Source organism: Typopeltis vanoorti, chromosome 13 (genome assembly GCF_054136105.1).
Source record: "Typopeltis vanoorti isolate ZY-2024b chromosome 13, IOZ_Tvanoo_1.0, whole genome shotgun sequence".
Lineage (NCBI taxonomy): Eukaryota > Metazoa > Arthropoda > Arachnida > Uropygi > Thelyphonidae > Typopeltis > Typopeltis vanoorti.
In genome coordinates, this window is record NC_143561.1 from 75,225,658 (window position 1) to 75,242,331 (window position 16,674).

At 38.0% G+C, this 16,674-nt stretch overlaps 1 protein-coding gene across 1 annotated transcript in view; it reads left to right on the plus strand.

Moving 5' to 3' along the window:
- LOC150100290 (intermembrane lipid transfer protein Vps13-like) overlaps window positions 1-16,674 on the plus strand; it is a 186,728-nt gene that overhangs the window by 21,784 nt on the left and 148,270 nt on the right. The window contains exons 2-3 of the mRNA XM_090402627.1: window positions 7,141-7,227; window positions 11,175-11,270. Coding sequence (XP_090258753.1) covers window positions 7,141-7,227; window positions 11,175-11,270 — 183 coding nt within the window. The remainder of the gene's footprint in view (window positions 1-7,140; window positions 7,228-11,174; window positions 11,271-16,674) is intronic.

Here is a 16,674-nt window from a genome sequence, read left to right on the forward strand (position 1 = left end):
ATGGATATGAGATTGCTTCGATACATTAGGATAAAGTACCAGATATGTATAGTAGATTGTAGAGACAGTTCATGGGTGTTAATTCAGGAGCACAAAGTTTGAGAATATTTGGAGAGATGCCATCAGAAACAGAAGAATTTTTAGTATCCAAGTTTTCTAGTAGTTTCCTTATTTCTTTTTGTTGAAAAACTAAAGGTGACATACAGTGCTTGGATTCCGGTATGGTAGGAGCTGATTTTCCTTGGTCATCAATGCAGGAGTTTGAGGAAAAGAGTGATGCTAGGAGATCAGCTTCATCTCTAGGTGAAGTAGCAGTGGTGTCATCAGGATGAGAGAGGTGGAAGTGCAGGAGAGCAGAAGTTGCATCCAGCTGCCTTAAGAATGGACTAGAAGGCATGGCTTCCATTTGGACAAGAGGCAAGTTAAATCTTTGCTGTTGGCCTTTATGAAATCGGATTTGGATCTGTTGACTGATTTGCATACGTTGCATGCTCTGGTGTTTATCAGAGTATGCAGCTGGAGTTCTGAAGCCACTTGCAGTAAGCTAAATTTTTTTTCTTTGACTGCTTTGGTACACTTTGGGTTCCAGGGCTTGGAAAGCGGATGAGGATTATGCCTTGAATTGGGGATGAAGATTTTCATGCTAATGAGAATAATTTCGGTAACTTGTTCACAGTAGATGTTAGGATCAGATGAATGGCAATCATACATTCATCTGATCCTAACAATCAGTAGTCATACCAAGGAAAGGAGGAGCAGAAATTCCACAGGTTCCTGGTTTGCTTCTTTGTAGTACCAGAGGATGAAGTTGGGAGTAGTTCAGGGAAGGGCATTCTATAAGAGAGAAAACTTGTACAAGATTGTGGTCAGAGTTGCTGAGAGGAGAAGTGACCTCTGCAATGTATCTGGCAGGAGAACTGGTCAAAAAGAGATCTGAATATTTGGAGAGTGAAGCGAGTTATCAGGAATTTGAGTAGATAGATGTACGATTTCTGTCAAATCATTACTTATGGCAGAGACTTCTCATCCAACTTGGTCAGTGGTGTTGGAATATGGGAATCATTTGGAATTGTGGGCAGAAGTTACCTAGGAAGATGATCTCATTATTTGGATAGCTGGATTGTACATGGTTGAGTTTCATAGAAAGGAACATGAAGACGTCAGAATGGTCATCAGTGTTTGGAGACCTATAAATGCAACAAATGAATGTTACTAAATGGGGCTAGAAAACCTTGAGCCAGAGAATGTGAAAAGCGGGAGATTCTAAATTAGTCATTCTCTGGCAGGCTATGTCAGATTTCACAAAGGCACAGGTGCCACCCATATGCAGTTTGGGCACTGGATGTGGACAATAGGAGATGTAGTTGCAATCTGGGTTTCTATCAGGAAGAGGATGTCTGATCTGAAAGATTGCAAGTGGAGGTGTATAACATTTTATGTTTCTGTTAATGACACAGATGTTACTAAGGTGGATGTGAAAGTGAGTTTTTAGTGAAGAGATTCTGGCTTAGTTTGTCTGTTTGTGATGTGACTTTTTTTTGATAGGATTGGTTTATTATTATGTGACACCTCCATGTCACAAGGCTCATTGTGGGAGGGCACATTAATCCATTACAACTGACCATCTCCCAAACTTAATCCTTCAACTATGAAAAAGATATATGAAGGAGATTTTTGTTACAGTGTTACTGTCATTGTTTGTGGGAGCCTTCATAAGTTTAATTGTGATTAGCTGGAAAAATACAGTAGGGAAGTGCAATGAGAGAGACAGACTCTTGGACATAACTTCAATACAGAGAGAAACCAGTTGCCTTACCATGAGGTGGCCTTGAGAGTGTCTGCCACATACCACTACTTGGACTCATTTTTCAGGCACAATCTGGCAGAATATACGGCAGCAGGATTATGCACCAGTTGACTAGGAAGCCTCCAGACTCGTTACTGACAGGCCTATGGCACCACTGTTTTGATCTATCCTTGAAATAGAAGAGCATATGTGTGTCTAAGTATGTTTGCCATGGCCTTGAGGGGTATCACTTGCACTATATGGAAAAGAGGGGGGGTGGGATTATTATCATCATCATCACAGACTTCCATGGAGTCAAGAGACTCATTGCAGAAGGTTGCACTATCACTTGCATAGCTTAACATCCTTGACTTAAATGTATTCACTGGCCTTGCACTCACCAAAATTTCAGGCAATGCATTCCAATCACCCACCACTCTCCATGCAAAAAATCTACTCCTCACCCCCTTGCTTACACCCACCATATACAGCTTCCAGGTTTGGAAGCATTTTGTTCTCCCCTTCTCTCCAGATATTCTATGAAAAATCTCATCCTCATTAATCTAGTAATTATTCCTTACCAACTTATGTCTCGATCATGCCTCCCCTCTTCCTTCTATCCACTAGGCTCTGTAATTTTCATTCTCTCAATCTGTCCTCATATTGCACATGTCTGAGACCAGAAACTAACTCAGTCAATCATCTCCAAACCTTCTCCAACTTCTCTCACTTCTCATTATCCTATTGAAAACCAGGCAACCAAATCTGTGTACAGTAATCCATATGTGGATTACTGTACACAGTAATTCTCACTTCTACATGTCAGTGTTTTCCACATTATTCCCATAATGTGGAATATCTCCTCACTGCTGTGTTGTCCTCACAATTTTATCATAATCTTCATGAAAGTTAAGTTCAAGTCCCTATCCACCATCACCCCCATATCTTTCATCTCCTCCACTTCTCTAAAATATCACCACCAATCCTATACTCTACATCCTATCTTTGCTTCCCAAATTTAAAATCCTTGCACTTTGCTACATTAAACTGACATCCCCACATACTAGCCCATTCAGACAGTCTATTCAGGTCCCCTTGCAAAGCCCCAACATCTGCTCCACTTCTTGTAACTCTCCCCAACTTTGCATTATCTGCAAACAATTGTATATCATTTGATCCCTTTCCATTGTCATTTACATACAAATTAAACAACAATGGCACCAAAACAGATCCCTGGGGGCATACAACTAGTGACTTTCCTTTTCTGAGATATCACCCCCCCATCTGTTCCAATTTAGCTATTAGTTTGTCATGTGGCAATCTGTTGAAAGCTTTTGCAAAATCTAAATATGCTACTTTATATGCATTCCCTCCTAATCCAATGTATTGTCACCTTGTTATAATAAGTAAAGCTATAATAAGTAATACTAAAACATTTTTTTCCTTTAGCAAACCAGTGCTGTCCATTAAAAAGAATTCTGCTACTGTCCATTTCTGAATCTTTGTCCTCACTAGCTTTTTCAACACCTTGACCACAACTCCAGAAGACAAGCTGACAGGCCTATAATTTGAAGCCTTAGTCTTATCAGCCCTTAATGAAGAGGAACAATTTTGACATCTATTCACTTCTTTGGAACTTGGGCTAATCTAAGACTTATGTTAAAAATGTAGATTAAAGCGTGTTAACTCCCTGGAATATTCCCTCAAGACATGGTGATATCCGATCAAATCCCATTGCCTAGTTGACATAAAGTTTATTCACTTGCTCATATACCTCTTGCTCACTCACTGTCATTGGTTCCTCTCCCATTCCCTCTGCTCTCAAGTTCTGTATTATGTTACATTCACAAGGATGGGATACTTTAACAAACTTCTTATTAAACACCTCTACTATATCCTCCTCAGTGTTTATCATTCTCCCATTATCACTGACAACATCATCCTCCTGTAATAATTTTTCTTCTACTGGCCATATATCGAAAAAAAAAAAAAAAAACTCCTTACGGTTTATTTTAGCCTCATTTGCTAACTGCTACTCATACTGCACTAATTATCTACCCTTATCAAGCGATTCACCATCCTAGCTTGTTCTTTATACTCCTCATGTAACTGTCCACAATGCCTTTTTCTTTGAGATTGCATGCTTCACCTCTTCAGTTATCCATTTTACTTCTACCTTATTTAATCTCCTGACCTTTGGAATACACTCAGTCATTGCCCCTGCCAGATACTTCCCGAGTAGAGACCAAGTAGCATTGATTTCCTTCCCATCCAATTCCTCAGTCCATGGTATCACTGCAAGCTGCCACCGAAATTTGTCATAATCACTGCCTTATAGTTCCACATAAACCTTTCTCACAAAAGTCCTGATATGGCTGGCCACCATCCAAGTGATCACTTCATGTTTACTTTCACCTTCTGGAGGAAGATGTGACACTTCATTTACAATGTCTTCTGATGAGATAATCAAATCCAAGACCATCGATCCATGTGTGGCCTCTGTTACGCACTGCTTAGGGTAATTGTTTCTTAAAAACTCAAGAAATTCTCGTTGGTTCCTGATGCTGGCTATTCATTCTAGTCTATATGTAATTGAAATCACCCATAAGAAATTATACTTTTTTTTATTAGCCAGAACAATTTGCCTAAACATTTCCTTCTCACTGCCTTCCACATTACTAGGTTTATAACAACACCCTACTACACATTTCATCCTGTCCACCTCCACTTTGCACCATACCACTTCAAAACCACAAAGTATTTGCTCCACTCTAGATGGGCATAACTACTCTGCCATCATCAATAACACCTCTCTTTTTTTTTTGCTTCGTCTGTCGTCACGCAAGACTACACATTCCATCCATCTCTTTTCCTGTTAGAATGTCATCCTTATTCAACCATGTCTCACTTTACCAACAGTTCTTTGGGTAAATTAACTCTATCAATGCTACAGTTTCATTCCCCTTGCTTCGAATGCTTGTAGCATTTGTAAACATACACACTAGCTCTTTTCTATAACAAGTCTCACCGACCCCCACTTTTTGGATATGATTCCTTCAAACCCCCCCCCCATCCATTCCTGTCTATCATCACTGATATTACACTCCTCTCAAGACCTGAATGTCAACCCACATCCTTGACTCTCTTAATTCTTTCTTTTGTGCTCCCAAAGCAAGAAAGTACAATCTACACTTTCATGCAGTTTCCCTGTCTACCCTGTGTTCCTTCTCTTTCATTCTCTTCAGCTCATGCCACTCACCTCTCCATTCATGAACTTGCCTACCTTACTCCCCTGCTCTTCCACAACACCTCTTGCCTCCTCAGGTCTTACATTCACTTCTGTAATTTTCTCTTGCAGCAACAGTTTCTCCAACTGACTCAAACTAGATCCATTCAATTGTAGCTCATTTATTTTATACAGCTCTATCTGCCACTCAAATTCATCTGCACACATTCACAAATTGAACTTCTTTCTCCTCACACAACTTTGCTATCATGCCATTCATTATCTTCGCTTGCCTTCTCAACTCATCATTATCATGCCTGAGCAACACACGGACTACCTTACGTACACTGTTATCTTTCACTCTCAATAAGAGCCTTATGACATCCCTCTTTACATTCTTGTTACCAGTCAAATCATTCATGCCAACTACTGCTACCAACTCTTTTGCTCGTGTCTCCTCTTATCCAATGCCCCAACCACCCTGCTCCTTCTACCTCCTAAAAAACAGATCTTGTGCACCTATTCACTCACCACACCTCTTATCATCGAATCCCAATACATCGCCACTCTCAAATCTTTCATCCTATTCTTCCTCACATTCCCATGCAAGTCTGTAATTCTCCTCCGTTCATTCTTCATATGTTTAATCTTTTGCCTCATCTTTACCTGCTTTCATCTCTTTAATTACTTTTTGGTGTGCCATTTACACAAATTGCATTTTCATCACCTTGCACATCTGCTGTCTTACTGCTCGCCATTGCTAACTCACTGCTATCTACGCACACTGTCTTACTAATCAACGTCACTAACTTACTGCCACTTTTGCCTGCTGTCTTACTGGTAATGCAATCAGCTGTACTGTCAGCTCCGCTTACTCCTGTAGTTACATCTACATGTTTGGCTCAGTACCACTCAATGATATCTCATAATCCGTAAACATGCTACACCTCTTACACACACCCAACCTCTCTCATTGAATCTCTCCACGTAAATGTCTTCAATCTCTCCCCAAGCATACATACTGCATTCATGGCCTCTCACCATTTTTGCAAGATCCATGCCACTTGCATTTGTCTTTCACATCATCCTATGTTTCATCACCATTTTACTCACACTCAAGATACTTCACTCACCACAGCTCTTATCATCGAATCCCTGTACATTGCCACTCTCAAATCTTTCGTCCCATTCCTCCTCACATTCCCATGCAAGTCTGTAACTCTCCTCCGTTCATTCCTCATATGTTTAATCTCTTGCCTCATCTTTACCTGGTTTCACCTCTTATATTCATAATAAATATCTCATGTTTCCACATGCCTATAAAATTCAAATGTGTTTAAAAATTGTTTCTTCTTATGATTATTAAGAGACCTCCAGGGAATCAGAAACTCATTGAGGGAGGCCATACTATTTGCACCAATGGCAATCCATTTCAATTCAAAGGACTACTCTATGAAAGAAAAAATTAGCCCTAGCTCCCCTCTTGACAGCATTCATTCTCAACTTCCATGGATGCCCTCGCATCCTTTCCCCACCCTCCATAAAATGAAAAATTCCATGTAGTGAAATTCTGTATAACCCTTTCAGAAGTTTGTAAGTCTCAATCATATAACCCCTCTTTGTCCTGTTTGCTAGTGTCTGCAGCCTAAAAATTCTCAGTCTGTCTTCATAATCTGTGTTCTGCAATCCTAATTTTTGATATTCTCCTTTTCACTCTCTCCACTATATCAAAATCACCATGGAAACCAAGAGACCAGACCTGCACACAATAGTCCAAGTGAGGTGAGGGCTTAAGGCTTTGTAAAGGGGCAGAGATGCCATGAATGCAGTATGTATGCTTGAAGAGGGTTTAAATGCAGAAACAAGATAACCCAAGCTTAGTAGTGAAAAGGTTAATTGCACACTTCGAATAATTATGGTAACTTTTTTGCATGCAAGATTACAATTCTGTATCATATATCATAAAAATAAATGTTCGTTGCTGAGATTTCAGTAATTCATAATTGTTGATACTTTATTTTAGCTGCATTGATAATTATGAAAGTTAGTCTCATGATATTAAAGTATTAAATAGGATTTTTCTTTGTATGCTGCCAGCATTAATTTTTTAACATTTTATTTACAATAGGAGATATATCTCTGAAACGTTTAGATATAAAAGAAACTGCCCTCGATGACTTAGATCTTCCAGTTCAAATTCTATCTGGATATTTAGGTATATTTTTGATGTGTTTCTAGCAGTTCTCGAAGTTTAATTATGTTCATTATTTATGTTATGAAGGCATAATTTGATTTTCAGAAACAATCTTAAAGAAAACTTAAATTGATTTTTCTCATTAATTAAAAAATATGAGTTATATTTTGAAATTTGGATTTAATAGAATTCTGCAGAAGTTAAAGTTAATTTTTCTTATTAATTAAAAAATATGAGTTATATTTTGAAATTTGGATTTAATAGAATTCTGCAGAAGTTAAAGAATTGAAGCAAGGAAATGAAAAGACCCTCACATATCATGCAAAAAACCAATTAAAGGTTTTGATCCAGTATTCCTTTCTCACTTTCCTATAATGTGCACCATCCAAGCTTTGGTTGGTAAACATATTTGGACTCAAATTTCATCAGTTGTGAGGAACATTTATAAGGGATTTTTCAACTGCAGGTGAGTTACCTGTTCTTATAATGGAAGTTGTAAAGATTTAACTTCAGAGAAAGGTTTGTTTCTCTTTCAGAGCAGGTAGATTTGTGAAAACGTACACTGCTAACAGACAAAATCCATTTAATGGAGGGATTGAAACATAGAGTTTGGTGTTTTGTAATGAGACTTAGGACTCCATAGAAGTTTTAAATAATAACAATGATGAAATCTACTTGGATATTGAACAAATGATTGGGCAGCAATCTGAGACTAAGGCATGTCATTTGTTTCTTCATTGCTAAGAATTGCTAAGGCTGGAGCATTGCACATTTATCAAAGCTCTTCTTGCATTTCTGAGATTCTGTGGTTATGTTGAAATTCTTGAGAGTTTTGGTATAAATCTTACATAATTCTGAGATGAAATTCTAAGTATGTATGTCTTCATGCATCCATTATTTAACAATGGATGCAGACATTTCAGAATGTAATGTGCATCCAAAGTCTGTATGAGCTATCACATTTCATCTCATGAAATGTGATAGCTTGTACACATTGACTTTGGATCATTTCCATGAGATGGAATGTAATAGCTGAAACTATCACATTTCAAAACTTGTGCATCCAAGGTCAATTTGCATATTTTTGACGAACAATGACCAGACAGTGTAAGATGATACTCTGATTTTTATTGCCTTGAGTAGGTGTGCATGTCATTTTGAAGCTTCCTTGAATTTTTTCTGACAAAGTTGTGTCCATATATGTTTTTTTAACCAAGGTACAGGTTGATCTTAATTGGTTGTATTATTGTGTTTTCTCTTCCTTATCATATCTTCAACATGTTCTGATAAGCAGAGCTCTCCAGCATGCAAATTTTATCAGGAAAAAATCCATATACTTATTAAATTGAAACACTGTTTTAAATCACCAAAGGCTCTCTACATAAATAAGCACACTAGCTTCACCCTTTCATGGGAACAGATTGATACCATGTGCTTATTACTTGCAGACATCGACCAAACTGTTTGTGTACAGGAAGAAGAGCTCATTATTATTCTGAATGCTAATCTCAATGAACCTTTCAGACATCAGATGCTTCAGTGGCAAAAGAGTTTTAAAAAAGTTGGCATGTCATTAAATTTACAAATCTAATAAATAAAAAGATACTTTGAAGCCTCAAACCACTGGATAAACCCAAAATAAACCTGTTATCCTTCCTGTTCAAGCCAGAAGCTATCCGCACACTCATTTGGAGGCACAACTATGCTCTTGCAGCTATAAAAAAAAAAAAAAAAAAAAAAAAAAAAAAAAAAAACCTACCAAAGAAATTATGATACACATTGAAAGAAGGATTCACAGTCTTCTTATCCATAAGCCGAACAACATTAGAGCAGATGTAGCAAATGTCCTTATACAAGCAAAACTACCAAAAAGCAACTTCCTCCATCAGGAATTAGAATTACTACCAGAGATTAAGAACAACACAAGATTTATAATTATGAAAGCAGATAAGGAAAATGCCACAGTAGTTCTTAAATAAAAGATTATGCACATAAACTTGCCTTTATGCTTAAGGATTGCTCTGCCTACCACCCTTTGGACTATGATCCTAACACAGCTCCACAGGCACCTTAAAAAGGTCACATTTTGGCCTGTGGAAATACAAATAAACCATACAATTCCAGAACACTCTCCCTTCTCTCCAGATATATGGACTGCCAAAATTTCACAAATAGAATATGCCATTATGCCCAATTGTGGATTGCATTGATTCACCCACATACAATCTAGTTCAACATTTAGCCAAACTGCTCACCCAGTATTCTGGCAACACCTCTTGACACATTAAAAACACTGCCTATTTTAAGGCCACTAAAGAAAACATCACATTCCAACATACTTTCATATTTTTCTCCTGATGTTTTCTCTCTATTCACCAGTTTTTCTATTAAGGATATTTTAGACCTTATCCAAGCACAGTTTTCTCCCAGACTGGTTTAAGTTCACCATGAACTCTAGTTCTTTCATTTGCCAAATAAGGAAAATTCTGTAAACAGAGGGGACAGCCATGGAATCTCTACTTTTTCCCTGCTAGCACACTACTTGATGGAGACCTTGGATGAAAAAGCCTTAACCTCTGTCCCCCAAAGACTTATGGTTTGCTTTGCTATGTGGATGATGTGCTCTCTATTTGGCTACATGGCTCTGAGGGTCTTAACATATCTTAATATCTTCCTAACCTATCTTAATAACCAGCACCTTAGGATCCAGTTCACCTTGGGGAGAAATAAACAAAAAAAAATCCCTTTCCTCGATTACATATGCCAACCAGATGAAACCTTGGTACTCTCAGTTTCCTTCCCCCCCCCTCTACACGCAAGCAGATACATTCATTAACAAACCCTCTTCAACACCAGACGGTATGGGATTATTAAAACCTTGTACAACAGGGTAGAATTGATCAGCTACAATAATAATGCCGTTACCACTGAACTTGAACACATTTGCAATATCTTCTTAGCTAGTGGCTATAGGCCTCCACCAAATCCAAAAATTACCTATTAAATATCTCCAAACCACACTTTTCTTCCCCTTCAGAACAGAGACTACATCAAATTTATTACCATTCTATATATCTCTGGCGTTTCAGAAAAACTAACAAAAATCCTCAAAAGATACACCCATGGAACCATTTATAGACTGTATAAAAATTGGCATCTCTTCTTTGCTCTCCTCAAGACCAGCCACAGTCTTTAGATCTGCCAGTATCCACGAGGTACCATGCAGCTGTAAGCTGTCCTACAATGGCTTCACAGTCAGGACAGCCAACATAAGAATTGCTAACACAAAGATTACATCCAGTTCCACCACCACTACAGCCACTCAGGACTTGCTGACCATGTCTTGGAAACCCACTATAGCATTTTGGCATGTTGCATTTTGGAAGCTGCTTTTAGTTTTCTGACAGAATGGTTATTTTCAGTATATATCATTGCTGTTTTTTTTTTTGCTAAAGTACTAGATGGTTCTCATTGGTTGTGTGAAAAGCTAAACCAGATATGTTTCATTTTCTTTTTGATATTTAAATTGTTCTGACGTCCCATTTGACTGACATAACAAATGCTGCATGAACAGTGTATCTTGTAGACACCTAGCTTCTTGAGGAAAGGATGATGAGATATTGGATCTGGAGATCTTGTATTGTGGAATAAAATCCATTGTTATAAGCATGTATCTTTAATGCAAGTTACCATCATGTGATCTCTCATGTGATTATATTGGAATTTGAAGAACATCTTTATAACTCAAAAATCTAAAACTTTCAAAAGTGTTTTTTAAAAAGTTGACTGGGTTGAATTTATTAGTCTATTTTTTAAACAGCTGCAACAGGATATGATTATCAGTATCTTTTGTTTTGATGTTAGTGACTTGACTTGTCTAGCCAGATCACATAAGGCTAGATAATCTACTAATTCTACTAGATAATCTACAATCCACTAATGATTTAATATTGAATTTCATTTCTTAGGTGAACTGACACTCAGGATACCATGGCGGAATTTATATACAGCTCCAGTAATAGCCTCAATCAATGGACTCTATATTGTTGTTTTACCAAATTTAGGTGAGCAAATTTAAAATATTTCTTAACATGTCATAATTTCTATATTTGTTTCATAATTTCTTCATTCAGATATGAAGAAACACAGAATCTGTTTTAAACACTGAGAATCTATGAATAAATTTTTTAGCATGGGTTATTCTGTGTGCATATTTTGAACATTTTTTGTAGGATGGATAACTTTCACTCTTTTATAGCTATTTTATGCTTATAATAGCATACCGAATCTTATGTAGTAGACATAGAAGCTTATTGGATTTTGATTTTGTTGGATTCTTGGTCTGTAGCTCTGTATTAAGAAGTGGGGGGGTAGTACGCATTTAAGAATTTTTGACTTTTTTTTTTTTTTTTTTAAGAGGAGTTTGTGTAGATACATACTTATGTGCACAAGTATCTGTGCGGTTAGCCTAGTGGCTATGTGCTTAGCAACCATATGCCTGGGGAAGGAGTGTCCTAGGTTCAATTCCCGTTGGTGATGTGAGGAGCTGAAGGATCTTCCTCAGCCATAGCCAAGTTAGCCAGTCTTGGGCGTGGACAGCAGGGTTTTTCCCTCAGTTTATTCTGGGGTTTTTCATCCCGCAAAGCAGGCAAACTGGCCTTGAGAACTTAACACTACAGGCCATAGGATATATCGGGGCATAGGGCTGACCACCTTATCCTGTAAACGGATTGAGGTCCGATGATCAATGGACCCTCGACACCGCAAGGTAAAAGAGGGTATAAAGAAGATGAGATGAGATATGCACAAGTACAGTATGTCTGTGACAGGTATGCTTGTAACTATACCATAACAATGAATATGGTATAGATTTGGTCACAAATTTTTTTTCATTGTATTTTTGTTACTAATCAATAGCCTAACAGTAGATCTCTCCTTAGGAAAATTGGATCTCTTGGGATCTCAGAACTTTTACATATGTGACTGTGCATTTAAGAATTTTTGACTTTTTTTTTTTTTTAAGAGGAGTTTGTGTATATACATACTTATATGCACAAGTACAGTATAAGTTTTAAAAGAGGTAAACCGTGAGTAGACATAACTATACAAATAAATAACGGAAAAACTCACGTAGAAATATTATTTAATAGTATAATTTTCGCCTGTGTGTCACAGGCATCTTCAGTACAATTAGGCACAAAAATTAAACACTAACTGACAATTCCAAAAAGCGCCACCTAAGTAGCTGGTGTAAGATAACTAAAAAGGTCAATAACTTTCCTATTAAAAAAAAAAAAAAAAAAAAAAAAAAAAAAATTAATACAATAAAAAGTTAGGAAAGATTAGCTGACTTAAGCCGTCGGATCTGTTTAAGTTAGGAGAATGAAGTAGAGTTTCACATGCTTCTTTATAAAGGCGTTCCATGAGAAACTGACTTTTGTGAAGAACTCTTGTCTTTCTCCAATGAACTCTGTGTCTAGTGAAGATGGCATGTTCTGCAAGTCCAGACTTTTCAGGTTTAAAGTATTCAATATAAGATTGGTGTTCTTCTAGCCGAATGGAGTCAGATCTTCCCGTTTGTCCGAAATAACATAATCCACAAGAGCACGGAATCTGGTAGACACCTGGATGATTAAGATGTGGAAGCTTGTCCTTTGGAGAAGCGAGAAAGGTGGAGATTTTTCTAAACGGTCGAAAGGCATATTCAGTGGTTTTAAAATTTTTGCTATACGTTCACTGATGCCTTGTATATAAGGGATGGTAATGCGCATTATTTCCTCTGTGTTTGTTATAAAGAAGCATGTGAAACTCTACTTCATTCTCCTAACTTAAACAGATCCGACGGCTTACGTCTATCCCCTTTATGGGAGATAGTACTTTACAAATCAGCTAATCTTTCCTAACTTTTTATTGTATTAATTTTTTTTTTTTTTTTTTTTTTTTTTTTTTTTTTTTAATAGGAAAGTTATTGACCTTTTTAGTTATCTTACACCAGCTACTTAGGTGGCGCTTTTTGGAATTGTCAGTTAGTGTTTAATTTTTGTGCCTAATTGTACTGAAGATGCCTGTGACACACAGGCGAAAATTATACTATTAAAAAATATTTCTACGTGAGTTTTTCCGTTATTTATTTGTATAACAAGTACAGTATGTCTGTGACAGGTATGCTTGTAACTATACCATAACAATGAATATGGTATAGATTTTGTCACAAATTTTTTTCATTGTATTTTTGTTACTAATCAATAGCCTAACAGTAGATCTCTCCTTAGGAAAATTGGATCTCTTGGGATCTCAGAACTCTTACATATGTGACTGTGCACGTTTAACTTTTTTCCTACTTAATAAATTATTACATTTTCAGTTATCTTTTTAAGTACCATAGAGGAAAATTGGGTTATTGTAGAAAGATATATGGCATATAATGTAGTGTAGCGTAGAATAGTTGAGTGTCTGCACCGTCGTATTGTGTGTTATGGATCGATAAGAGGCACCATATAATGATATGTTGTCTGTGATAAGTAGTTATTGATGTTAACACTACAAGATAATTGCAGAACAGTTGTCTTGTTTTTGGGAAGATGACCTAGAGACTGGCTATATTCCTTTGTACAGACTGGTTCTTGGGCTAAATCATATTTCTTCTCAGTATAGTTATCAAAATATTAAATGATATTTCAATTTTACTTGAATTGTTAGCATTTCTTCTTTTTCTTCTAACATACAACATAACATAACAACGTCCACCCAGGGGCATTGTGATTTTTTTTTTTTTTTTGAATTGGATATGTGGCTTGTGAAAGAGAGCGGAGAGCGTATGTATGCAAAATGCAGGCAGTTGGAGGAAATAAGTGCATTAGAAATATCGATATCCTACTTTGTTGCTCCAGGAACGGGGAATGAATGTAGGAAGACAAGTAGTGTGATAGGAGAGAATGAAAAATATATATATATGAATGAGAAAATAATAGTTGATAGTGTGGAAGGTGTGAGTGACTGTGAAAGTTTAGGAGATGGTTTTGTTTGTGAGAGTGAATTTAGATTAAGAGTGACTGACCTGCAGAGGGAGATAGATGAGCTGAAAGAGGAGGTGAAATGTCTTGTGAATGAGAGCAGAAGTATGAAAGATAAGATTAGGAGAATGGAAGAGATAAATGCAAGGCGAATCAGAGTAGGGGGGAGAGAGAGAATTTAGGGAGTATGAGTGAGAAGTATGGGGGTGCTAGAAGAGGAGAGAATGGAAACAGTAGAAGAGAGGGAATGAGAGAGAGAGGTATGAGAATGCTAGCAGATGAGAGGATGGAAACAATAGGAGAGACGAAATGAGAGAGAGAGAGATGGAAGTGCTAGAAGAGGAGAGAATGGAAACGGTAGGAGAGATGGAATGAGAGAGAGGTATGGGAATGCTAGAAGACGAGAGGATGGAAACAGTAGGAGAGACAGAATGAGAGAGGGATATGGAAGTGCTAGAAGAGGAGAGAATGGAAACAGTAGGAGAGAGAGGTGAGAGAGGTACGGGAATGCTAGAAGAGAGAGAGAGAGAGAATAGCAGTAGAGGAGAGGGAATGAGAGAGACCTATGGGAATGAAAGAAGAGGAGAGAATGGAAACAATAGGAGAGAGGGAATGGTAAGAGGTATAATGTATGGCGACTCAATGATCCGTGGTGTTCAAGATAGGATGCGTGAGGAGTGTTTGCCAGGAGGAACAATAGAAAGGGTGGCTACGGCAATTAAGAGAGGTGAAAGGGTGGATGAGATGATTGTGATGGTAAGAACGAATGACTTGAGTGGTAATGTAAGTCGGGCAGTGAGAGATATGAGATTTTTGCTTGAGACTGTACGGAAGAAGACAGAGAGAGGAAAAATAGTGTGCGTGTTGCCTAGGTATGATAATGATGAGCTGAGCAGAAGAGCGGTGATATTGAATGGCATAATAGCAAGAATGTGTGACAAGAGAGGACTGGTATATGTGGATGCTTGGAGTGCGTTTGAGGAAAGAGAGGAATTGTATGCGAGAGACCGTTTACATTTGAATGAGGAAGGACGTAGGCATCTGGAGAGATTGCTGTTCTGAACGAGTCAGTGTGTCCCAGGGAGGATGATAGCAGGGGTGGCCTCTTGTGGGAATGGATGCTTGGGAGAAGGGAGACGATGTCAGGTAACACTGAGCCCAGTGGAGTCTAGAAGGGATAATGCTGGGTATAGAAACAATGGCATTTATATGCTTTATACTAATGCCAGGAGTATCCGGAATAAGGGAGAGGAATTGGTGGCGCAGATAGCATCAGCCTGGCCAAAAATTGTGATCACTGAGACGTGGTTGACAGAAGAGGATATAATAACAGGAATAGAAGTAGCTGGGTACAGCATTTTTCAGCAGGATAGGAAGGGAAAGCGTGGTGGTGGTGGAGTACTGCTTATGATAAGTGACGACCTATGTCCTCTAAGAGTGGAGGCTTTGGAAGGCTGTGACACTAATGATTTTGAGAGCATATGGTGTGAGGTAGAGGTAGGCAAGACAGGATATTTATGCGAGTGTTGCTACAGACCCAGGAGCACAGAGGATGTGGACCAGGAGATGTTTAGACAGCTAAGTTTGGCAAGTGCAAGAAGAATGATTGTTATGGGAGATTTTAACTACAGTAGTATAAATTGGAGAGAGGAAGATGCATGTAGCAATAGGGGAATGGAATTTCTAGAATTCTTGAGTGACAAATGTCTTAGGCAACATGTAACAGAGGGAACAAGAGGTTCAAGAGTTTTGGATTTGGTTATAGCATCAGAAGAGTTGATAATAACTGAGTTGACATCTCTCCCACCAGTTGGAGAGAGTGACCATATGGTTTTGACTTGGAAAATGAAGAGACATGCAGGAGTATCAAAGAGACGGGAACTTATGTGGAATTATAATGCAGGTGATTATAATAGTCTTAGACGTCAACTTCGGGAAGTTTCATGGAGGGAGGAATTGGAAGGCCGGGATATTATTAGTGCGTGGGAAATTGTGAAAGAATATTTGTTAGCAGCAATGGTAAGTTGTGTACCATGAGTGAAGAAGAGGACGCAATTTGGAGTAAAGTGGATGACAAACAATATTAAACAGGAATTGCATGCGAAAAAGAGGCTGGAGGAGATATAAGGAGACAGGTGAAGAGAAGATGCATGAAGAATATAAGACACAGGCCAGAAGAGTGACTAGTGTGGTAAGGAAAGCGAAACTGGAATATGAGAGGAGATTGGCCCTAAGATCCAAAGAAAATCCTAGGGAATTTTTTAGCTATGTGGCCAGTAGGAGGAGAAATGACTGTGGAAGAATGATATTGTGGGATAAAAATGGGAATAGAGTGACTGATGCAGAGGACATAGTGGAATTGTTCAATGAACACTTTATTGGAGTATTTCATCCTAGAGGAGTCAGTTTTAATGCTAGAGGGATAGGGCTGGTTTGAGGTTTAGAAGTACAGGAG